The sequence below is a fragment of the Aythya fuligula genome, chromosome 13 (assembly GCF_009819795.1).
Source record: "Aythya fuligula isolate bAytFul2 chromosome 13, bAytFul2.pri, whole genome shotgun sequence".
Taxonomy (NCBI): domain Eukaryota; kingdom Metazoa; phylum Chordata; class Aves; order Anseriformes; family Anatidae; genus Aythya; species Aythya fuligula.
The window spans coordinates 12590426-12616034 of NC_045571.1; the positions used below are offsets into that span (position 1 = coordinate 12590426).

Genomic DNA, 25609 nt, shown 5'->3' on the forward strand with positions numbered 1-25609 from the left:
GTGTCCCTTATTTTATATACTACCTGGATACAAGTTTCCTGCAGCAGAGGACTCTCTCACGTAAGCTCTTTATACTCATTCTGCACCTTTGGAACCACCGCAAACTTTTAAAGCAGAAACAGCAGTTAAACTGATTCAACTGCACAGCTCACCGGCCAATTAACCATTTTACAGTGGTACTTTGTACATAGATGCCTGCTTCATCCCAGCAGCCAACCATGCTCATAACCACAAGTCTTGGCATTCCAGTAAAGGGAAACTAAGGCAGAGTTCAGGTATCAGGTACACAAACCAAATAAAACACTAATAAAATCTGTGTGACCTTACCTTCAGTTTAAGATAAGTTACTTATAAATCATAAGTAGGATGAATCTTTTAACATTACGGTCACCTTAAGGAAAAATTGGAATTTCATTGCAAGTCCAAAAAAACATACCTTTAAGATCTTCCTACTCTATGTTACAAATTGGACGACAACCCTAAGAGATTAAGGCATCAAGTATTACAGGGATTAAGACTTTAATTATACATTTGTATACTCTATATCCAAATTATCAAGTATAAAAGTGCTCATTTGTAAATTCAGTAGTTCTATTTGTTTTACATCAATAGGTGTTCCATTTTACGTGTCACTCTTAAGTCTTTTGCTTGATACATAAGCCTTTTGCCAGCAAGCAGAATATTAATTGTGAAAGACAACTTACAAATGCAAATGTGAAAAATGTATCAGGTAAAGCATTTAGCAAATTTAGCATAATCTCCACAAAGAAGATTAAATATTCTATCATGTATTTTACTGGTCAACCTAAATTACAAGGCTGTTTTTATCAGTTGATATATAGTCATTATGAAATAGATGCCATTTTATAATGTTTCTCATTTTTTGTTAAAGAGTGTGAGAATAATTTTGTTAGATTTAAGAGTCCTGCTAACATCAGGACTGTGTGCCACTGAATACGTGTCTCCATAAACATTGGGACACACTGAATCATTATAAGATGATGATTAAGGCTGCTAATCACATATTTCTCATGCTCCAGATAAGCTCAGCATCATATAGTTAAGCATGATCACTAAACCTGCTCACATACTTTCAACACATTGAGATAATCGGCTATATGATCCCTATCATAAAAGCTGAAGCATACGGAGCTAGATTAACAATTTAAAGGTGACAAACAAAAGAAATTTTCAGCAGCACATTAGGCTATTTCTGATTTTGCTTGCATTTAGCAAATACTGTAGTTTAAAAAACAAAAACATAGACAACACTAAAGATATTATTTCCACAAAATATGTTCAAAAGCCTCACCACTCTTGTAATATGACTAAATGCAAAGTATTAAAAAAAAAACTCATAGTAAGTAACAATTTACTGGAAATAGCTTATTTTCTGATAGCCTTAAGCATATTTGATGATGCATCCAATGAGAGAAAAAGCTTAAGCTCTTCCTTGAAAATTAATCTTAAAACAGGAGCATACACGGCACAGGTTCTATACAATCAGGTTTGCTCCTTAAACCTTAGACTTTCTGAGAACAATAGTGACCAGGCATAGATTGTGCTTCTTGTATTGCTTTGGCTCCACTGTTTATCAATACAATTCTCAGCATCAACCAAAAAAAGACATTTAAAGAACCTGAAAATACCTATTTTTATTGCTTGTTTTATATAGCATGTTCAACAACAGTTGAAGCAAAAGCCTACCTGCAAAAAAAATAATAATAAACTTTAAAAGGACTAATACTGTAGCTATTAAGCTGGAATACTATTGGAAAGTAACAGCAATAATTTTTCAGATACAGAAGTCATGTACACAATCACTTGTGCATTTAAAAGCAACTCTCTCTCATTTTGAAAGAGCTGCTTCTTTAAAGGCAGAAGCAATTTAGTACCCTATGTTTAGTTTTATTTCACAGAAGGAAAAAAGCCACCTGTATATGCTAACACAGAACTCCAGCAACAGAAGGTGAACAAAAGCTCCACCACTATTTGGCAAGACAAAGGCATACTGTTTTCATGTGTATTAAAATACTCACTTATGTAAAACTACATTACATGGACAAACTGAGTAACTACGTAAGTATTCAGATAAGAATGATTTATATGCATCTTTTAAGCTTTCAATTTAACTCTTAAAAATCACAAAGACATTCGATTTATATTAATGCTAAGACTTTCAAGGATAAATCAAGACAAAAGCAAGATGATTTCTTTTATATAAGAACCAACACAAACAAAAGTGCACTACAATAGAGCAGGTGATTCCACATTCAATTTCCAAGTGTAATAATCAAGAGGAGGAAATGTTAGCATATATACTACAAATAAAGCCTGCCTCAAACTTCCCAATTCAAGATCAGCTCTACAAATTAACATCAACATGAACTTTTCAAATGAACATTTACAATATTATGAATATGGCTTAATCTGCACAATTTCTCTACATTTCAACAAAGAGGGAAAGACTCGACACAACATCCATCATGAAACATCCAGGATAAAATCTAAGGGTCTACATATAAAACGAGGTAAGATTCTGGGTGCCAATGTCATTTAAAATATAACACGGTATTTTGCCACAGGGTAGTCTCACGAAAGAAATCCCACCTTATTATCCTCATTTCTCTCACTTACATGTATGCTGGAGAAAGTGGCGATGACCTGGATGTTTTAAGCACAGGAACTGGGAATTTCCAGATAGCAGGAGAGCTCGTTTTCCATTTCAATGGCATGTTGTCACCACGGTACTACAATAACAGTAAACAGCGTTTCCATAACAGACTACCAACTAGGACTTCCATTCCACACACTACTGACACAGCAGTGGCTGCTGCTAAGAACAAGGAAATGATTCTGCCAATGCCCTTAAACCGATGCTTCCAATCTGTAAAACAGGGCTGCAAGGCATCTCCTTTTAAATCCTGCTGTCCCCTAAAGCAATATGATGATTCTATCGTTCTAACTCAACAATAGTGCCACCTCGTTAGGGAAGCGCTGACTGCAGTATATGTTTAAAAAAAAAAAGACTGCACTGTGCACACCAGCACAATGCAGCTTTATTTAATAAAAGCAGCTAATTTTTAAAGAACTATTTCTGATGCTATTGTTCTACCTTAACAGGGACACTGCAGCACTGTACTATATTCTCTTCCTATTAGCCTCGTTTCTGACCAATGAAAGCAGAAAAATGGGTTTCATATAAAAATGAAACAACATACCTACTCAGAATACACTTGTCATCCTCTGAACATTCTTCTTTTGAGCTGCAACAATACAAATGGGATATAAATCTCAGCATAGCCTTAGGCCACGGCTAATAGAGATCAGTGACTAAATTCAGCAGCCTGTTTTCCTCCTGTGCAAGCTCTGACCAAACAATACAAGAATGCCATTATGGAAAAAGCCCATTGCAAAAATCAGTCCTTCTAATCCATAGCTAGGAAGACAAAATAAAGCATAAATCGCTGCAGGTTTCTGCATGCTCTTCTAATAGCTTCTTGTTCAGGATGCTCTCATTTTCCTATTCTCATTTCCAAGGAGGATGAGCAAAATCTCATGCATTTTACAACATGCTATGGGAACACAAACATCACTCTGTCTTCTGCAGTAGAGAAGCAGAGAGTAGCATGCTGTTAATAGCAGTCCTTGTAGGGACGCTATCAACAATCTAATCCCCCACACCCCCCCCCACCCCAGCAGCTCACAAATTGCCTGAAGAACTGACGAAGCAGACGGTCACGCAGGTGTCCATCAGGGACCACTCTGCAACTCTGCGCTCAGTTTGGTGACCTCCCAGGGCTAATGACAGAGGGGAGTTTTAGAAGGCAAGAGATTAAAAATGGAATGGAGGATTTAATAGCACATTGTGCATAAACGGATCAGGTTTCTAGGAAAAATATGAAAGCTTCAACTATATTAACTCCCTCGTATTAAAAAAAAAATCACATTGCCACTGTAGACAGAATCAATACCGTTCAAGATATTTATTCTGAAATCTGTAGAATAAGTCTTTGTATATCATGACATTTTTTCTGTTCATCAGGACAGCTTAATCCTATCACAAAAAAGCCAACACCCTGTTACACTACTTGGCAATAAAGAATGGAACAAAGAGCAGGGGTTTTATATTTATTTTAAAGCATTTTAAGAATGTTTAGTAACACAGTGATAGATTTTTCATAAGTAAACCCTACATTAAGTTTATTTTGGGGATGAAATCACTGTGCAATAATTGCTGCTTCTGATCATTATTATTGAAGATGTTTCCCCAAAATAGTTTTGTGCATTTAAAGCTGTTACCATAACCACAGGCAACGAACTAAAATAATCCAGGAAGATCATAACCCAGGACTAATTCAAAACTAGGTCTCCCAGGTCTTTACAGAAGTTCTTAATTACATATTAACAGCATTAATACTAGCAAAAATTTCAGTGAAACCGTTACTCAAAGAATGATGAACAGACATTTGCTGTATAGGACAAGTATATATATGCTATAAATATTAAGTAACGTTAGCCCTGCAAAGAGCAAGTATACATTTTTATCATTCAGGAATCTACTTTTGGTAGAATTTATGTATTTACATGCCAACAGCCATGCTTGTCTGCATGCATTATAAATAATGTGTGCAGTCTCATACACATACGTAATACCAGACTACTAGATCATGCTTTCTTTGCATTGAAGGTCTAAAAATTAATTGGAAAGACGTTAAATAGCAGGTCTTACAACCACACGAAAAAATCTCAATTTTGAATTCATAAAATTTTGCTTTTGCATTTACCACCACACATAAACTATCTTATACCTAATCATTATAACAATTAAAATATTATAATTATAAATAATTATAACTGTCTTATAACGAAGGAAATGCTGTTACTCCCCTTCTTCATACTGAGTGGACAGCCAGTACCACCAACTACTAAACATTTTTAAAAGTCTGCAAATGCCTGCTCTACCAAGTCCAAGGATTTGATTGCATATTTTAATTATATATTAGTAATGTTGCTGTTATAAGAAAATGCCAAGGACAATCAATACATCACCTTTGCAAAAGTAACTCTTCAAATACCATCTGTACCTGTCATTTATCAAGTAAAACACCAACTTAAGCAATATAGTCATTCCCACACATTGACTGGCATTTAAATCAGCCAATGGACATCCAGAAAGCAGCTACTTCTCCATTCTGACACCAACAAGATTTGGGATACCAGGCAATGTTAGTGCTCAAATACCTACTCTCTTTTGTGTACTTCTGTTCCTGTTAAGTTTTCCATTTAGTTTACAAGCAATTTAATTAAAACCTCTAAATGAAAACCAGTAACAGTAAATTGAACATTTCTAAAACTGTATGAACCCAAGTACCACCCAACTTAATCATCTCCTACCATTCAGCATGCTACTTATCAAACAGTCAATGTAAAAAAAAAATCAGATTTAAAAGTACCTATCAGTGCTAGGTACTCTAAAAATAGGCAAATGCTTTTCACTTACAAAGGAACCACAGGAGAAATGAGTCACCTATCCGCAAATAAGTAGAAAATACAAACAAACCACCTTCTTCCTGATGGTCACAAAACAGGTAGACATTCCCTGGGAAAAGATTACCTGAATAGGAAGTAACTGACAAGGTATCAAGTACTTCTGCAGAAAACTCCTCCATAAAGTAACTAAACAGGTGGCATAAAAAGAACAAAAACCAAAGGCAAGATCCCAAGCTGACAGTTCACAGACCTGAGCTGTTAAGAAGGCCAGAAACTATTGACTGAGGCTGTACAGCAATGCAGCTCTGAACCCACAAAAAGAACGTGCATACACAGTGCTCAACAGAGCAAGACATTCCTTATCCCTTATCCTACACCCTCTGCCCTAAATCCTTCATTATTGAACAAGAAGCACGATTTCTCCCCATATGAGAGGAGCAGACTGGGAGCACCATATCCATAACCGTATGAACAAGCCACACACAGAAGCACTCGCAAGTATGCTAATCACAGGTTAACAGCATCTTCTGCAAAGCTTTCCCAGACCTTCAAGGTAGGAATGTAGTTAAAAATGTTTCCCTGGTGATTCTCTTCCTTTTTCTTGCAATATCCTCCTCTTTCCTTTGTGCAACTTTAACACGAGGCTCCTATCACATTGTTTCACGCATACACCTTTGCTGCCTTTTACAAAGAAGCACTTCATTACAAAATACAATTTCTCCTCTTACAGCACAGCAATGCTTACGTTTCTGGGGCATGTGCATTTCTAATAAAACTTTGAATCACCTCTAAATTTCCCATAAGACTTCCCTTTGTGTTTTTTCAGAGAAGAAAATGTCACAGACAGAAAGATACATCTGAACACAGCAGCAACGTAAGAATACACTAGTCAGAAAATATTTATTCTTAGCCTTGGAACGCCACCTGAATATGAGAACTAAGCAGGGTCAGTTAGCTTCTAGACATGCCACTGGATTTTCATCACTTTCAAGATTAACTTATTTTTCAGTCTTTAAACTGTAAAAAGAAGAGCCAAAAATCAGTCAAGTGATTTGCTGTGGTTAAGAGATTTGCTGTTCTGCTCTAACAAGCTGCTGACATCCCTGCTTTTATTCATCTACTGAGCATCTGATGAACTTAAAGCACTAGGTGAAAATAGGGTTATCCTATATGGAAACTTTTTCAGTCTGGGAAACCCTTTCTAGTGGGACCTGAAAAATCTTCAACCCTTTCAGAACCCTGGACTCATTTTAGCCTTACATGAAGTAAGGCGTTCAAAATTACAGTGACTGGGTGATTTAGAGCTCCCATTTTCATTTAGAAATGTAGACAAAGGTCTAAATACTGAATTTTACCATAAATATGTTTTCTAACTTTAGACTTTCTACTAATAGTGTTTAAGAAAAGATGCCAGACTCAATGGCAGGCAAAAATAGTTCCTCTTCTCTTCAGGATCTCAAAAAAAAAATTTATACCAACACTTGAATCATCTTCCCTATTCAGCTCTTCCCCTTCACATCTATACTTGACATGCCTTTACCTTTGCCTTTATTTCAACCTATTAAGCTGTAACTGTTCCAATTACTCGAAGACAACAACTAAAAGATGGAGTTGACAGTACTGCCCAGTATATGTGAGTCAGTTAATTATTACTGTCACCACACATCATAGAAAACATGGGTAATAAAACTTATATGAAGGTAAAGGAAATCTCTACTTAAAAAGCTGAGTGAAACCAGCACAGTTGTGCCTGCAGTCTCCTCATAGCCATACTATGTCATTCTCCAAATACTAAAGTACAAGAAAAAAAAGGCAGCATGCATCTGAAAATACTTTTCTTGAAACTACAGCTTTTCTAGAATCCTCAGAGATCTATCCTAATTAAAAACTATTTCACTGTAATTTTTTTAAGACAGTAAGAAATAACCTCTAAAATAGCTGAAGATAGCCCTGAGAGCTACACATGTACTTCAACTCACTATCCACTATGTTATATCAAAGACATTTGGATTTGTTTTGTGTTTTTTTGTTTTGTTTTTGTTTGGTAGTGGTTTTTTTTTGTTTTTTTTTTTTCCCCCCTACAGGTAAGGGGGAAAAAATCTCAGATAACAGCTATAAATTACAGTATCATTCAGAAGCAAATGCACTGTAGAAATCAAGATGTGCACAGCTTCATAAATGGAACAGTTATTTTGATAGTATTTTGTAAGCATTTAATTTCGTTTTCTAGTATTTTATTCTTGAGCTGAATGCTCAAGAATAATCATAAATTCTAAAGCACTTAATAAAAAGAGTGTGAAACTATCTTTGTAGCCAACCCCTCCTTCTGTCAAAATGCTACGAGCAATACAGCCTCCTGTCTGCTATAGCAATGTATGATGAGCTATTTCTAACACAGAATAAAAACCTAAATCTTAAACATTAAGTTAAGCAGTTACAATTTTACTTAGGGCACATATCACATGTTTAACAAAAAATACTTCAGTTTGCCATCTATCCACTCAGTATTTTTTCCTACATGAGGAAAATACTGCAGTAACATTATGACAAATTTCAGATAAAATTATATGCATAAATACACATATACATACTGTGTGTGCATGTGTGTGTATATATATATATATATATGGCGTGTATATATTCTTTCAGTTTCAAGTATACTCTATGTATGCAGTCACAGAAATATATGAATACATTCCAAAGTGTGCATTTCTGGCCATGAAACTAATTTGTATTTTACTCCACTTAAGGACATCCTGCATTTTCTTGTGTATATTTTCAAAAAGTGTTTTGCTCTAAAACTGAGACAAAATTTCTATCAGGAAGTCACTTCCAAGAGTCTAGATGCAATGTTAACTTGATGTCAAGCTACAGCTAATACTGCAAAAACAATCTCAGCTTTGTTTCCGCAACCTACCTCTTACATAAAAAGCATTAGGAAAAATACATTCTTAAAACACTTAGTAGTAAGTAAAACCAAACTGAGTTAATGAAGGTTTGTAACTTTTGATTTAAACCCATGTACTCTGTTGACAACATAATGCTAAGAAGAAAGAGTTCTGAATTAACACCAATTTATACAGAGAATTGTGCTCGTCTTCCCCAGGTGATTATATTTAATCACCACAGAAATGTGAAGGCAAAGTCACAGCCAGGCTGACCCTACTGAAAACAATTAGTCCAAAGTAACAGATATTTTTATTAGGTCAATCTATTAAATACAAAGCATTTACTTCTAAACAAATTCTGCACAGCTGTTATGGTTTGTTGACTGCAAAAATTATTTTTAAGTATGCCTAAACACATTTACACATTGTACTGTACAATGCAAATATATTAAACAGTTGTGCAATTAAAAGGAAGGTAGGATAGAGGACCTGTCAGTAATAACTTAAGTACGTCCTGCACCACAGACAGCAAGCTGAAAATAACATTAGTAATGTGTCTATTAAGAATATTTTAAAAATACTTCTAAGCGTGTATGCTTTATTCTTTCTTCACATGGAAAACTGTCTTTTAGCATTCCCTAAGCCTTACTGTCTTTAACCAGAGAAGTGTTTTTCTGGTCCTGCACACATATGCAAAATCAAAAGGGCAGGCATGGGGAGGCAAGAATAAAGCACATTGAGTCATCATAGAAACACATAATAGGAACAATTTCTTTAAAAGACAAAAAGATTAACTTTTGCTGAGCGCAGGAAATCTCACTGTGTTGTCACTACTGGTGGATCCAGTCTGCTAACCCACAATCCTCCCCCAACTTCCAACGTGGGCATCTGAATTCCTTTTTTGAAGGCCAAAGTCCCTCAGGGAAGAGTGAGGCAGCAAAAGAATTAAGAGGTTTAGAGAAACAAGCTGATGCTTCCAGTCCAGGTCATTAGAAATCACTGCGTGCAACCTGGGGGCCAACAAACAGTGGGAACATTTGTTCTAGGACAAGACTTAAAGCCACTATACCATATCAGTTATTTTAATGTTACTTGCTATCCTACTTTAAATATTATTTCTTTTGTGACTCCCTGAAGAGATTCAGTCAATTTAATCATATGCTTAAGAGTAGGTGATGGCAAAAGTTTGATACAAATTTTAATGAAATAGCAACCTGAATTTAAAAGTTCATGCACTTTTGTACAAAGACAAGCTGAAAGGCTTACAAAGCAAAGAGTTCAGTTTCAAATTTCACATTAACATTAGTATTTCCCCGCTCAGTATGAAAAGAAAATTGTACTGTTTCTCCAAGCTAGAAAAGGAACTTCAATTCTATCTAAATGCACTGAGGAACAAGTGGAACTAGTACAGAAGCTGGAACAGCTGAATATGCTCGATGAGTCAAAGCAGTATTACACTAAAACCCCATGACTGAAAATCTCTCCTCTCCAACTCCCCCGCCCCTGCTTTTTTTTTTTCCTGTAAAATGTAGGTGATCAGGAATCAACCCCTCCCATTTGTCAAAGGTAGGTGTAGTTCAAAGACTCCTTCCCAACAGACAAGGTGGGGGTTCCTCCCTAGTTTATTTGTTCAGGATCCTCCCTTCCTCAGCAAGTTATGTTACTGATAATCGCTACACTATCTTTTTCTGAAAAGTAAAATAAAACTGAGAAACCTTGTTTCTACTTGTTTTGATGCTCTTCTGTTCAGGAGTAGCACAATCTCAGTGGTTATAAAAACACACAAGACTTAAAATGTATAACTTGGCATACAAAGATTTTTCCAAGATAGAAGAATGATCACAAAAATCACTGTGTCATGGTAAATTTGCATGTCTGAAATACTCTGATATTATAAATTTATCATCAAATGTCAAAATTCCTGCTTTATAATTATAGAAAAAGTACAAACTGCTATTTTCCTTAGCATCTAAGAATATAAATGTAAAGAGATACTTTTCCTAGGCAAAGTTTCAAAAGATTCAAGTTATTTCATTCAAGTTTGTTATAGTAGGAAAACGTACAAACTATGATTGCATTTCCAGAAGCAGATTTAAAATTACAGTTTTAGGATATTCACTTAGCAGACCAGAACAACTTTGCAGTTATAATATCAATGTTTTATGAGAACATAACTATCTAGATAATTTAGGATCAAGATAGGGCATACTGCATAAAAAAGTGTACACAGCAAAACCTATCTAAGCACCAGCTGTTTTTACAAAGATTCATGGAATGCTAGCCTTATTTGGATTTTTAAAGACTATGAAGTAATCAAACCAGTAGTTTAAAGTCTCCTGATTATAAATCTTTATTTCATAACATATTCAGGAGTGTTTTGTATCACAGAAGACTTCCACAATGAACTTCAGATGTGCAACAACATCTAACCCCTAATAAAATTAAAGCTCAGTGCTTCCAGAAACTGCATGGAGGAGAGTGTAAGGATGCAGCCCAGATGACAGCTAGTAACAGCAACCCTGTGCACCTCTTCCCTTCTGCCTGCTGTTACGGAAGCTGTCAGGGGAAAAAAAGCTAACAATTCTGTAAAGAACACTAGACTTCTATGCCAAAATCACATCTCTTATTTGTGCTGCTCTAGAGAATCACAGCATGCTCAGGAGAGATCACGTTAGAGAAAAAATCAATATATAAGCACAGTATATACAGGTCCTTGAGGTGAAATGGCATTGCACAGCCATGATGCACAAAAAGATAGTACAAAAGTCAGCTGTTGCTAAATGACAAATATCTGCATTTCAGCACCTTCTGCAGCTGCAGTCATCTGCATTCTCACAGCTGAAATTCTTTTGATGTATACATACACAACACCAAACAACTGCAATAACTTTGAGCTAAGAGTAGCCTTTCTCTGAAATACAAACTCGAAGCAGTTGTAATTCAGGTGTTTGTCTGCCAGAGGGAGCTGGAGCAAAGAAAAAACACCTCGAATGTCAATACTTCAAAAGTTTTGTGTTAGGTTGGTACTACACCAGTTCATTTAACTATTCAGATGAACCAGGTTCTGCTGTGAACACACCGCCACTTGTGTTTGGCACAGAGCAGTCACTGCCTCATCCCAGACAGGGCACCCATGTACCTGCACCACCAAAACCTTGCCAATTATATCCAATACACTCATTCCGTCAACAGGTTCGCCTAGATCTTTGAATGGAAACAATACCTTACTTTAAGATATATTTCACTAGTTTTGATCTACACCACAGCTGCTCCAGAGATGGGCTTCTCTTACTAGTAGTGAGAGCATCATCTATCTAATGCCTTCATTTAGTAATGCACAGTAACGCCGTGCAAAGATGAAGTTTCAAGTTTGAAAGAACAAAATACGTACTAAGCTGAAAACAGACTTCCATTCAAATATTTACTGGTCTTTTTTAAACATACACTTTCCATTTACTGCTTCTAAAACCTAACATTGGTATACATATAAATCTGCACATAGTTAAGAGTTGATATTGCATAAAGCTGTAAGTTACCTCATTGCTGATTTATTCTTGCATAACATTAGTTAACCTGAAAAGCTTGAAACAGGCAGGAATTGATCTTTTCTTGCAAATTGGTGAAGATGCTTAAATAATTTGTTCGTAAGAAAGCAGGATTCTACAGAACAGCTTAGGAAAAAAATCACTATATATAATGGACAACTCCTTTCCATCCTATACTTTAGTTTAACTATTTTAACTACTTTAACTTCAAAAACATTAGCTATAAAAGCCAGCACAAATCCCACCACAGTTTTCACGTTTTAAGAAAGAACAAAATGCGTATAGTTTTAAAGTTCCCCTAAACTTTAAGTGCTAAAGTGATCCAACCCTCCTTAGCTCAAAATTTAACAAACAGCTTTAAAATGAGCTTAGTAGCATCCTATATACTGTGTATTTCTCACAATTAAAACAGCTTTAGGAAAATCAGTTATGCCACCTTCTGGCATTCTTAAGAACTGCTCTATAAGACAAATACTCTTTTTTTTATAATCTTTTTTTTATTTTTATTTATTTATTTATTTTTAATAAATTCCCATCTCTTGAATAGGAAAAAAAAAAAAAAGAATACTCAGAAAATTTACTTCAGGTAAGATGCAGAATGTGACTTTTTTAAAGCTTTGATTTATTCATACATCACCATTAGCTTGGACCAGCTTGTGCCTTGCCTCAGAATCCCTCACCTGTACCACCTTCCTTTCTAGTCATTCACCCACAATACCTCGTTTGAGGTACAAGCTATTCTGCTCTTTGTCCCCATCTCAATAGATACAGCAAAGGTACTGGACAAGGCAGAATGAAAAGGACAAGCAAACACATGAAGAGGTTTCTGTGCAAGATACACCATGTAGACTGGACTTAACAGCATGGAAGACAGATGAGAAGATACAGTAACAGTATGAAGTGTCAAAAACATGACAAAGGTGAACACAGTAATTATTCACCAACTCTGTAGCACAAAATAGGAAGCTCATATGAAACTATCAGATGTCTGGTGAAAAAAAAAAAAAAAAAAAAAAAACAGGAAACGCTTCTTCACACAACACATGCTTCAGCTACCAAGCTCTCAGCTTTTCAGTAACCATTTCTTCTCACTATGCAAAGATTCAAAGAGAAGCAACTGTGAAAAGTAATAGAAAAAAAACAGAACTATAGAACATTTACTTCTGATCTGGAAGGTCCCTGAGCATAAATTATGTAATTATAATTTTGACCATACAAAGCAAGATATACACAGCATGAGAAGTAGGAAACATTACTTTACTCACAAACACCACTGGAAGTCAGGCTGCAACAACAGTTTACCCGAAGGATCTTGCAAGAACCACAGAAATAATACACTAAGACTGCAGAATAAATCCTCAAAAGAATCAACATGGATAACTGTGGCCAGGCATAATGTGACTGCAGCCCCCTGAACAAAGTATTGCTGCATATATGCTGAAGTATTATCTACAAAATGCAGTGCTATGATCCCACATGAAGTGCTAAAATATTTTTCAAAAAGCAAGCACTGATAGCAGTCATGCCTGAATTATTCCTCCCTGCCCATGTGTTTACAGACATTTATAACTAATACTAACTAGATGCATTTTTCTAGTTTAGCAAAGCACTTTTTCACTCACTTGGAATTCTAAATTTCAAACCTCACACTGAAAGCAGTGCTGGTGCCTAATAATTCAAAGGCAATTTCAAATGAACTCAGTACTTTTATGACTTAAAATCCCTGAAAGACGAAGCTTTTAAGGCCTTTGAATAGCATATACTAGAAGCATGAAAAGAAGGCAAGATTAATTCTGGAGACACCTGGGAAATCTCTGCTGAGCCAGCCATGCACTACTACAAATCCAAAAGCACAGGATATAGCAGTCCAATTAGGAAGGAAGGAAGGAAGACAGGGCAATAAGTCAGATTTTATTCAATAGGGTTAGTACTGAGCTTGAAGTAAAACGCATCTAGTAGCTCAAGATAAGATGAACATTTGCTATAAAAGTCTTTGTAAACAGCAAATTAGAAACTGCCCATTAAATAATAAGCCTATATGGGGAAACCAAGAGTTACAGCAATTACTGGACACCACACATTTTACACAAACACCATTACCGAACAGTATCTTTTCTTCAGTGCTTCACATCAAATTTCTGCAAATGTGTGTTCTGGCTCATACCCTGAATCAAGCAACAACATGCATAAACATACCTTTTTCTGTTTGATTCCTTAACTGAAGCAGAAACATAAGCAGACTACCAACATTTTGCTGCAGAAAAATCATCTCCTGGGAAAAAAGATACACCATCCAAAGGGCACGTATTCCATTTGGAAAAAGTAAAATTAGGTACAATTATTGAGCCCTGCCTTTCAGCTGTCAAACATATAATAAAATCTTTGTAACAGCAAATTCCAATAATATGATTCAGTTCATTCACCCTCCTTCTCCCTGCCTTTGCCCCCAGGTTCTGCGCTATAAGTTGTCTTATAACCCAATACTTTTAACTGTCCAGAGAACAAGGCCATTCCTATTCTCAAACAGCACTCCTCATTAATCCAAAACCATGTGTTTTGGATTAATTTGTAGAGGTGGCTAGACTAACTTCAGATAAAACCAGTATGCATCATACAAGTACTCCATGTTGGCCAGTATCTTTGCCACACCCCACTAAAGAGCAGCAATGAAAAGGTTATTCACTTCTACAATGACAGACTGGTGATGTCCTGGCAGATCCCGTGAGCAAAATCCAAGTAAGACTTCTATATATTTTACTACATGGGCCCAGCTTTAATTATCTAAAATCAGAAGTGAACATAATTGTATTGTCTGTCTAATCACCGGGGAAACTGAGCAAGAAGGAAGAAAACATCACTGAGAAAGCTAAGAGGAACCCAGACAACAGCCAACAATGCTGTGGAGAAAACAGCTTTACAAACTCCTCTGCTTTTAGTTCTTATGTTCTGCTTTACTCCCACATTGCTTTGACTCACTCAAATCATGTCAATTTACATTTAAGCAACTGCAAACACAGCTTCGCTATCCTTGTCCAGATGGGGTATTGAGGAACTTGCTGACTTGTTGATACACGACCTCCGTACTCTGAGACAACATGAGTAGATTGAAAGCATCTGAAGATTTAACACAACTATTTCATATGAAGTTTCTTTACAGATCCTTGGCTGATACACTTCCACCTACCTGGTTGTCAGGTATGACTCAATTAGTCTGAGCAAGTAAAGCAAAACACAGAAATGAAATTAAATCTGGAATTTGGAAAAGGACAGCTACATGCTGAAAACATTTGGAATGCAAAACGATGGAAAACTTGGGAAGACAAAGACTTGCAAGATACTAGAAGTATCATGAAGTGTCATTTCTGTAGTGTCATGTAAGTCAGGTATAAAAATATGTACAATATTGTAATGAGGCAGAACTGTAGTGGCTATAGCTGAAAGTTTTCTGTGACAGATGTACTTCTGCACTTCAACAGTGCAACAGTTTCAGCTGTTAAGACTTGTTACCTGCTGAAATTATACTGATATCTGGACTTCAGATTTCACTGTGTCTATTTATGGAACTGGCAGTCACCAAGCTATAGAAGAATACTGTCTGAGAAACTGAGTTGTTTCCCTCAACAGCCTTCATTAATTCTGCAGTATGCTTTTCAAATGTAGTTGTTCCTTTATTATGGACTGTATTTCAAAATGGAAGACATTAAAGGAAGCTTGCTGGAATTTCTTCCAGGAAAAGATAAGCATCTCAAATCCTTACCTTAAAACTTTCTTTCTAAATAAGAACAAGCATGAAAAGAATAAATTGCAAGTGTAATGAAAAAAGACAGAATGGCTCAAGTCAGTATATTTTAAGACAGAAATCTCTTTTCAGTCATATCAGAAATGTTTTTAGCATACTCTGACAGTTTTCACAAATAAGTTTTTCCCTACTTATTGTAAAACCGGCCTTTAAAAATCTAAAAGGTGATGCAATGGCAGCTGGATCAACTAAATCGGAAAAAATCCATGGAAGTCGTGAATTAGAGAAATGTTGAAAGTAAGACCTTTTTTTCCCTATATTGTTTAAAAATTATGTAGTCCATTATTAGACGAACAAATTAAGTCCTAAGTCCTTTTGCTTCTAAAGTCACTTGATACCTAGTTCTTCCAGACTTCCTCAATTTTTCAGGTAAGGAAAAAGTTCTCAGGCTGCCACTCTGAGAAAAACAATGTTGACGTCTCTCCAGGAACTTAGCCACTTGCCACATACCTGTCATGAAGCACTGCTGACACCTCGCCTCTGAGCACAGAATGATCCATGCCGCTGAGGTTAGTAACTGCCCCGTTGACCAAAGGAGATAAAATGCTACATGTAATCTTAGATGAGAGCAGACATCCTAAAGTGTGCCTCATATGGTAGAAGAAACAAAGTTTGCAGCCAATACTGCCCAAGTTCTGTGGAGTCCATCTATTTTTTTGATGAGAAAATGAGCCTTTTTCTTCAAAGAAAAATAAATTACAGAAAACCACAAAGCAGACGAGACGTTCTGAAATTTATTGAGGCACAACAGCATCTGTGTGCAGTCCCCCACAATACTCTTTCAAAAGAGTATTTTTGAAGAAATGTAAAGACCATCAAAACCAACAACAGAAAAAAAAAAAAAAAAACTTAGTTGCTTCAGATTCTTCAGTTAAAGTTTAAAGGACAAAAGCCGTAACAACATAAAAAGGTCCATAGACCTAGCACATACAGATTATTTCTGTGTGAATACACTGCTCAACTATGATGCCTGCATTTCTACTACTCCCTTAACTACCACAAACTTCAGTTAGTCCTCTTCTGCTTGCAAAGACAGGATGTAACCCAGGCTGCTAATTTCTGATTGAAGTGTCTTCTATTCACTGGTACCTTATGAACACAAGGAGAACATTTAGCAGCTAATATAGCATTCAGTTTTAATGCAAGGACCAAAGCTTCACTGCACCAAAATCTTGCTGCTCCTTAGCTTTAAAAGTATGAACAGAAACATTATCAGACTTGGGCCTAATTTTGAGTCTCAAGAATGGAAGGCTCAGGGGATCTAATCCCAGACTTCCTTAAAGATATTTAAGGGAGAAAGAGGAACTTAGAACAACTTAGGATGCACAGTGACAGCACAACAGGCAATGTGCACAAGATAAAAAAAAATTCTTCACACTAAGAGCAAATAAACTTTGGAATAGGTTTACTAGAGAAACTGCATACTCCCTCACTGAAAATATTTGAGACTTGGCTCCATGGGGCCCTGGATAACTATCTGAGTCCCTGCTTTCTGGAGAAAGTTGGACCAGATGATCTCCTGAGGTTCTTTCCAAGGTAGACTTCTCAGTAATCCTATAATCTCTAATTTGAAGCACAGAGTAAATGAAATGACAGAATGGAATTGTTCACTTATTTGCTGATCTTTGTCCAACTGGGGGGGGGGGGGTGGTCTCGATGTGACCTAATCACAGGCTTCCAATATCTAAAATGCAGTCATAAAAAAGATGGATGTACTCCCTTCACAAGCATGCTTTTATTTTTCCTCCTTTATTTCAATACAATATTTCTTGAAAAGATGTTAAGGACTGAATAAATTACTTCCCAATGAAAATCAACATTGCCACTTTTGCCACCACAAAGCATTCCAGAAAAGGAAAATATTCTGTATAAAAATCACTGAATTTTATTAGTAGTTCTCTTTGCCAAAAAAAAGCATCAAGAATGAAAATGAAATTCAAAGTTGAACTCAATCCTCAGACACTAATATTATAAATCCATGAGTGAATGTGACAATACTTATAAAAATAATCTTTCTTCTCTACTTATATATCACTTTTAGTCTTTGGATAGTCTACATTAATCCTTTTCATCTTGCCTGAAGTACTAGGCAAGGAACTGAAGGTATAAGAAACATGAAGGGTCCTGTTTCTCTAAAGAACTTATGCATACTACCAAAAGCCTCAAATGCAGTTACTGCTGTAAATGACATTAATTTACACTACCAAATCAGAATAAACTGAACAAGCCATCTTCTATTAGTGCATGCTCTCTGTATAAAGAATTGCTGTCAAATATATACTATTTTTTTCAGAAGTATTTGTACAATACTTTCAACATTCTCCCTCATTACTTACACAGGTAAAATTCATCTTTCACAAAGATATTTCTCATTTCAGGCAAACTCCAGTTTTCTTAAGCCTTTGAAACTACTGAAATGTCTTCCTGCCTTGTCCCTTCAGCCATGTTATTATAGTGCATCCATCCGATACACCTACCTCTCTCACCACATTAAGCATGAAAAGCTGCTTTTTAATGCCCTTAAGGGCTAAGCCTTGCTGTATTCGCAACATTTGTTCCCCTTAATTCAATCAACCTTTGGCAAACTGTGCAACGAGCACCTCTGTTTTCTTTCACATGACGCCTTATACACAAAGGTGCCTTAAAATAAAGCAGCGATAATTCCTCCAAAATAGGCACAACAGTAATGCATAATAGCACTGAACATTGGTCAGAGTGATGATATATTGCAACTATTTGACTCACTTGATTTTCGACAGATCTCCACCTGCATGTTATCTTATTTTGTACTTGAGTTATATGAACTTTCCATGAAAGATGTTCTGATTTACATTCATATACTAGTAATGCTGGTCAGATGAATAAGCAAACAATTACCACCTTAAGACTGTTTCTGCAAATTAATTATTGAACTGTACTTTCCATAGCATCTTCAAAAAATTAAATAAAAGCACAGAATCATTAAATTCAAATGAGTAAAAGATCTGTATTTGTCACAGAGGGAGTCATTCACCTGGCTAAGTTTTAAAAATGAGAAATATGCTTCAAGAAAAGTTTGTTTCTTCAGTCTTTTTAAATATGACAGTAGGTAAACTGACTGCCAAGCACTCTGGTGGCACAGTGACAGCACTGACCCAAGCTTTTCTGAGGCTGTTCTGATCCAGCTACGTATTCCCAGCTGCAACACCTGTTGATTCACGGATGCTGATGAGCAAGCACTAAGAGGGTACAAGATACACCTTCAGAAAACATTCCCCATGGATTTCCCTTTAATTGCAATGATGCTACAACAGTGTTTGTCACTACATTTTATTTTTTTTTTTTTTTTTTTTTAAAGATCAATGTATTCTTTCCAAAGCTATTAAATTTTGTCTCCTTGAGGCAAAAGCAAAAGATTATTAAAAAAAAATAAAAATGTGTGAAACTGTCTAAGGCCTACAACATAAGGAAGCTTCTGTTATTGAAAAAATAACCCATTTCACGTCACACCTGGTAGTTCATTAGAATTCAGACATTATCATATTCTGGATCAATTCAGACTTCCTGAAATATCATTTACAAACAGCAGTTTCAGGTAAGCTACATATAATAAGAAGGAAGTGAGACTGTTTAATAGGGCAGGATCCACTACACTGAACTCCATATTACAAAGTCATATTTAAAATCAGTGTGAGTAATTCTTGTTTTTATGTAAACCATTCTACTGTAAAACCTGCTTGTATAACAGACAAGCATTATTAAAGCCATGTAAACATTTAGCTTGTAAAAAAAAAAAAAAAAAACACACTCCAACATGCAGGATGCAAGCAAAATGGAAACATTACCAGCATGCATATTATAAAGTTTGAAAATCTTAAAATGTGTCCCAAAATTGTCCAGAAGGATGTCTGCACACAAGCAATTTCACTGCATAGCTACAGCAACCTTTAACATGACACTGTAAAGACAGCGAAATAAGCCTCTAGAGCTGTTACATGCGAAAAGAACAACCTTTATACAGTCTTAATGCTATCAAACCTATAATCACAAAACCATTCAGCAACTTCAATCCCTGCATAACATTTGCAGGAGCACAATCATGCTTCTGTACTCCTGAGCTAAAACAGGATTATTTCATTGCCTAAGCAGACCGGCATCTGTGCCCTAACGGATCTTGGCGCTGAAGTCAATTCATGTCTGGCAGTTACAGGCTTCATAATTTGAAGTCCAAGAGCAACAAGTCTGACAACAGCAAAGTCATCATTAAATTTCAAGACAAACACGGAGTGGCATTTTACAGAAAGATCTATGCAACTAATATTTAAAAACAGACCTGTCAGCTTATACATTCAAGTGACTTGTAGGACAACAGCTGGACTTCCAAAAAATAAAAAGGCTCGGAGCACACACTTTTACCCAAACTCCAGTTCACTAGAATCATAGAACCAATTGTGTCAGCCACATATCATCAGACATCCCCCTTCTCTTCTTACATTCATTTCAGGTAAACTCTAGAAATAATCAGCTACTCTTTCCACACTCATGACTTTGAAGACACTTCCACAGACTTAAACCCCTGCATTTAAACTAACGCCTAAGGCCTGTCTCCTACAGCAGTGCTGCTGATGGCCTCATCAAGAGAAAAGACCAAGAGCTCTTCCCCAATATTTCACATCCAGTAGCCACCACAGGAATGTCTCTCCAGACTGTAGTGGAAGTCTAGAGATAATGTGTCTTTCAACATCTACCATTTCAGGCTGTATTTCAGGTTTTGGAAAGGAAGCTGTGAAGAACCAAGCTGGTGACTGCCTAGTCCATATTCACCTAACAAGCCCCAAAGCAGGCAGAAGGGCTTCTTCATGCCCTCTTCCCTCCCATTCTTCAATGTCCTTATTTTACTGCCAAAATCAGCTTTTACCTGAAGATTACCAAGGGTGAAAAAAGCCACCTAGTAACACAGCATCATGTCATTCATGTAAATGGGGGCAGGAGCCTGAAACTCTCCTGTTTCTAGAAGTGGCTACGTGTAACATCAGATCAGGGCACTGTGCAAGGACAGTCTCAACTCATTGCACTGAAACTGAAGTAGCAGAAAGCAGTATTTTTGCAAGTGAGTTGTATGTCAAAGTATTGCTTTAAATAAGGTATTATTTTGAATTGTAAGTTAGCTGAACTATTGCTTCATGCCTGAATGTGCATAATGAACCAAATTCTATATCACATTTATAGCAACATGACTCAAAATATTATCAAGCTGCCCCCAAAATACTAAATTGATTTAAAAGCACTATTAAAATGTTTTAGTCCCTACAGAGTTACCATATTTTAAGTGTTCTGTAGTGGACTTGTATCTCACCTTTCTCCAGTACAAGTCACCTATGATCATGACTTGAGCATATTAAAGCTCATTCATCAACATCTACACTTAATAAATCCATGTTGGTGAAGATTCCCACAACAAAAGTTTGATTAGATGAGCGCTGCATTTAAAAAAAAAAAAAAAAAAAAAAAAAAAGCACAGAGAAGTAACCCAGCAAATATTATACAAGTAGAAGAAAAACCTGTATTATGACCAGTAAGACAACAGAACTAACAACTCTCTCACTAGCAGCGAAAAAAAATAATCACGGTAACAAACCATCTGCTGACTGTCAGTTATTTTGAGAGCATAAAGGTTTGCGTGGTTACTAAGATCAGGGAAGGCCAATGGAACATACTAGTCCATTCACTAGGAAACTGAATAGCTTAGATACAGCATGTCCCTTCAGCACCCAGCTTGTCACATACACCCCTAATCTACTGATTACCAAGGGCACAGCTCAAGTACCTATTACTATTGTACAAATTAGACTTACTCTGACACGGACAGATGTCAAATAGAACAAGGCACCCTCATTCAGCCTGTCAGGCTCAAGGAGTAAAATCAGCGTAGGAAAGGAGTAGACATCTCTGTATTTTGCTCAAAGACACTTTCTACAATTTCAATATTATCCAATATACTTATGAATTAGTATTTTTGAAGTTCATGAATGTAGAAGTCAATACCACTAAATGAAAAATCTTATTGTACATTCTCAATTGTCAAAGACATTTTAACTCAAGTTGCAGTATGCATTTTAAGCCCTTTAAAGCTTGCTGCTTGAGCATTCAAAGGTAAAACATTTTTTCACTATTAACCAAAAATCCTGCACACTGAAAACTGCAGAGTAATATTCACAACAACAATAAAAAGTAAATAACAATTTGCATTATACATCCCACAAACTTTGTACAAGTAAGTATCAATCACAGAAAGAGATACTGCTGCACAGAGGTTAAAGCCAAGGTTATGATCATGCAGAACTGGAAAAAGAACCCAGTTCCTGCACCTCCACCCTGCAACAAGGATTAAACTCTATTCAATTCACAAGCTATCCCATTACATCTTACCAAATTCACCCTTGCAACAATCCCATAAGAATTAAAGAAACTAGCCAGTTATTTATTACCTGTTATTGAAGCTACTAATGCTGACACAGAGGAGTCTTAATGTAGGCAAATCCAGAAACACTATTCACGGTGGGTGTCATTGGCTGTAAGCCTTATCCGCTCTCTTAAATATCAGAGCACAACCTGACCCAACCATATGCTGAAGACAGTGAAAAGCTGACTGCTATGCAGCTAAAAGGTCCTTAACTGCAACCATCTGTACAAATTAAATGCTAGCCCCACAAGATAACTGCCGTGTATTTTTCCACAGATCCTTTTCTGAAAAATACGACACTGAAATAGTCAATATCTGTTCAAAAAATAAATTTGGTATTCCATCAGTAACTACGGCATCGCTAAGAAAACATTAATTTAAGGTATGAAGACTGATATTTGGAACACTTACACCGCAGCTATATTTCTTGTTAGAAGTGTGAGCAATTCAGTTCCAATTTTACTAACATGATAATAATTAAAATAACTCATAATGAATTACTATTATTAAAAACATAATAAATTTCTCAACTGCAGATTTTCAAAGCTCTATACAGTGCTATCCAGTTGGAGAACAAATAAAACTGTACCTGTGTAAAACACTTCAATTAAACTTATTCAGGCCTGTACAGACCTGACAGCCACACGACTTCTACCTCCCTCATTCACCTTTAAACATGCTAGAAAGGTGAACTTATTTTTTAAAAGGGTAAAGACTTATAGTTATGGAAAATCTCTTTTGTCCTAAGGAAGAAACCTAGAAAGTTGAATGTAGAGAGCATGTACCAAATGGAGTCTTTAGTTGCATCCCTTCGTTCTCATTATCAACAGCAGGAGTATCTGTTGTTAGGTTTGGAAAATTTAAACATAGGCAATCTTAAGAACAGTATCATCCACTGAATGATCACACAAGCCTAATGAAGCAACAGACTGCTGAGCAATTGCTACCTGATTTACCAGATCAGAGGTTGGACTGCCAAATCATCACCGAGGCAGAACTGAACAGTTCAAAGAGCAGCAGTAAGAAGCTCTGCCCATGATATCTGCCCAAGGGACTCTGCTTGAGCCCTGACCAGAATGCAAAAACAATGAGAACATGTGCCATGGCTGATGAATCAGGTAATCCACTACACTGACTACCTGCAAAAGGCATCACAGTAACAGTTTATTAAAGTTTTTATTACTGTTAAAAGTATTTTTATCAGATAATATTCCACATTATCACTACTTATAGCCAACAGTGGCAACATCTTTATGTACTTTGGCCAAAAGAGTGGTCTAAAGGTCACAAAAATTCAATCAGCACTGTCTCTCTTTTATAAGCCAGGTGGATCAGCAGAAGGATTTCTCCTGCTGCTTCATGAAGAATGCAGCACCTTGCCAGGACATTGTTAAGCAAGAAATACTCCAGCATCCTTCCTGAACTGGCAAGTGCAGAAGTGCTGGAAGAAGTCAAGGTGAAGATGACTAGAAGCCATGGTTATCCTGAAGCAAAATTTCCTCTTGACTCAAAACATGACAGAATACTACCCACTATTTGCATAAGATGAATCTCACATCCCAAAATGAGGAAATAAAGCACCAATTCCCACACACACACACTTATTTTTTTGTTAGTTACTAAACTACAAAATCACAAAACTGTATCTATGAAAATCCAAATTAGACAAAGACAACAGTATTAATAGCCCCTCTGTAAGCATTATAGAACTTAAGTACCTAGTTAACCCTACTTGAAGGTTACCCACAGACCAAACATCACAAGTTCTTACTGGTGTCTAGAATGCATTCAGTGGTCAACAGTAAAGGTCTTTGGTAGACTTTCTGTAGAAAAGTTGGGCATTGTGGTTAATCATTTATGAAACTATTCATATTCTACTGCTCAGTCCTCCAGCTCTTTGTTTCAACATTCAACTTTGATCCATGAAGGGATCTGTATTCACAGTTTTTCAGAAACAAAAGAAAAATTTAATCAAATGTCAGTTATTCTATATAAGGGGGGGCAGGGGTGAAATTATTCCTACATTATTATTTTGGACTTCTTAGGAAACACACAGTTACTCACAAAGAGTCTCTCCACATCATCTCTGATAAGCGGAAATATCTTCTCTGTTCTTCATGCACCTGTAGTCAAACAGAAAAGAATTGACGCAGAGTCACAGACAGGCATCTATAAATAGCATTGTGTCACTCAGATCCTACAGATTTTCACAAAACAAATCAATATTTATTCTTAACATTCAAAATATGACTTTTTTCCCATTTTACTAACTTTCTACAGTAGAATTACAGAGAGAAAGGAACATAAAAGAAAGAAAATTGCTTCTTGTTTGCACGTATAACACTGCTTTTCACATTAGAAACAAGGATGAATTATGAAAACTAATCAAGTGAACTGAGAGAGCACATGACCTAGATTTTTCAAATAATCTCTTGGTTTAACCCAGTTGTTCCTGAGCCTGCCTATCCTATGAACAATTTACTAAGATGGAAGCTGTGACTCATTAAAGCCACCTTTTATTTTAAGAGAAACAGCTCAAATTATTTATGTGCAAAACAATCACATTAATTTGCACAGAGCAGGCCAAAATTTTAATGAGTTCCATTTTTAAGATCTAATATAGCTGATCAAAAAGTGACAGTCTTGTTAGATATTTTTTTTTTTTAACGTCTCAAGGGTATGGTATCTTACATCTATTAATCAGAATGAAAGACTACAGCCTATCTTCCAGTTTGAAACCACGCTTCTACTTGAAGATAGAGTGGCAAAGCTGTAATATTTACATTTCCTGACATTGTTTAGAAGCAAGCACTGGAAAACGTAACTATGCAACACTCCTGAGAAAAGCCACATTTTTATTTTTGTTTTTCTGAGTATTTTGCATTGTTAGGTATAAGTGAACATGAAGAAAAGTAGTAGCAGAGGGAATTATGGATTTCTTTAGATTTACTATTCCTTCACGGCCCCAAGCAGAACTTCCTGTGCTGGAATTAATATTTTTAATACAGATGTCAATGAGTATTGTTATATACAGTCCCAAAATTGTAAACCTGATTTGAAACAGATCAGTTTACTTATCATGAAAAACAAACTTCTGCAAATCATCCTCTCCCACACAAGTGTTCTGTGCCATTATAAATAACATTTTGACTTCAGGGAGAAAAATCACATGCAATGCTAACTTCGGATTTAGTCAAAAAATTGATTTTCTTAAAGCAGACTAGATATTTAGTGGAAGGAATCCACACATATCATTTGTAGGCATAAACCTACATTGTGTGCAAACCTACAGTGTGTGCTTTGCAACACTTTAAATGTACTATAACAGCATCAAAGTGAATTATTTAATGGTATCTAACTCACTGCTCCCTCCCACTGATGCTATAGCAGCTGGTAGAATAATGTGGTTCTTAACCTCTGCTGTTACTGCACTTTAGGACAT

The 25609-nt window shown here is 36.2% G+C and overlaps 1 protein-coding gene across 5 annotated transcripts in view; it reads right to left on the reverse strand.

Annotated features, from left to right (window-relative positions):
* The window catches only part of KLHL13 (kelch like family member 13), a 72725-nt gene that overhangs the window by 31386 nt on the left and 15730 nt on the right, over positions 1–25609 (reverse strand). For 2 of the 5 annotated variants that reach the window (XM_032196023.1, XM_032196022.1), the window contains exon 3: positions 24232–24290. In XM_032196023.1, coding sequence (XP_032051914.1) covers positions 24232–24251 — 20 coding nt within the window. In that variant the 5' untranslated portion in view covers positions 24252–24290. Of the gene's footprint in view, positions 1–2637; positions 2922–3221; positions 3475–24231; positions 24291–25609 lie in introns of those variants that run through there. The other 3 variants (XM_032196021.1, XM_032196024.1, XM_032196020.1) reach the window with 3 other exon arrangements.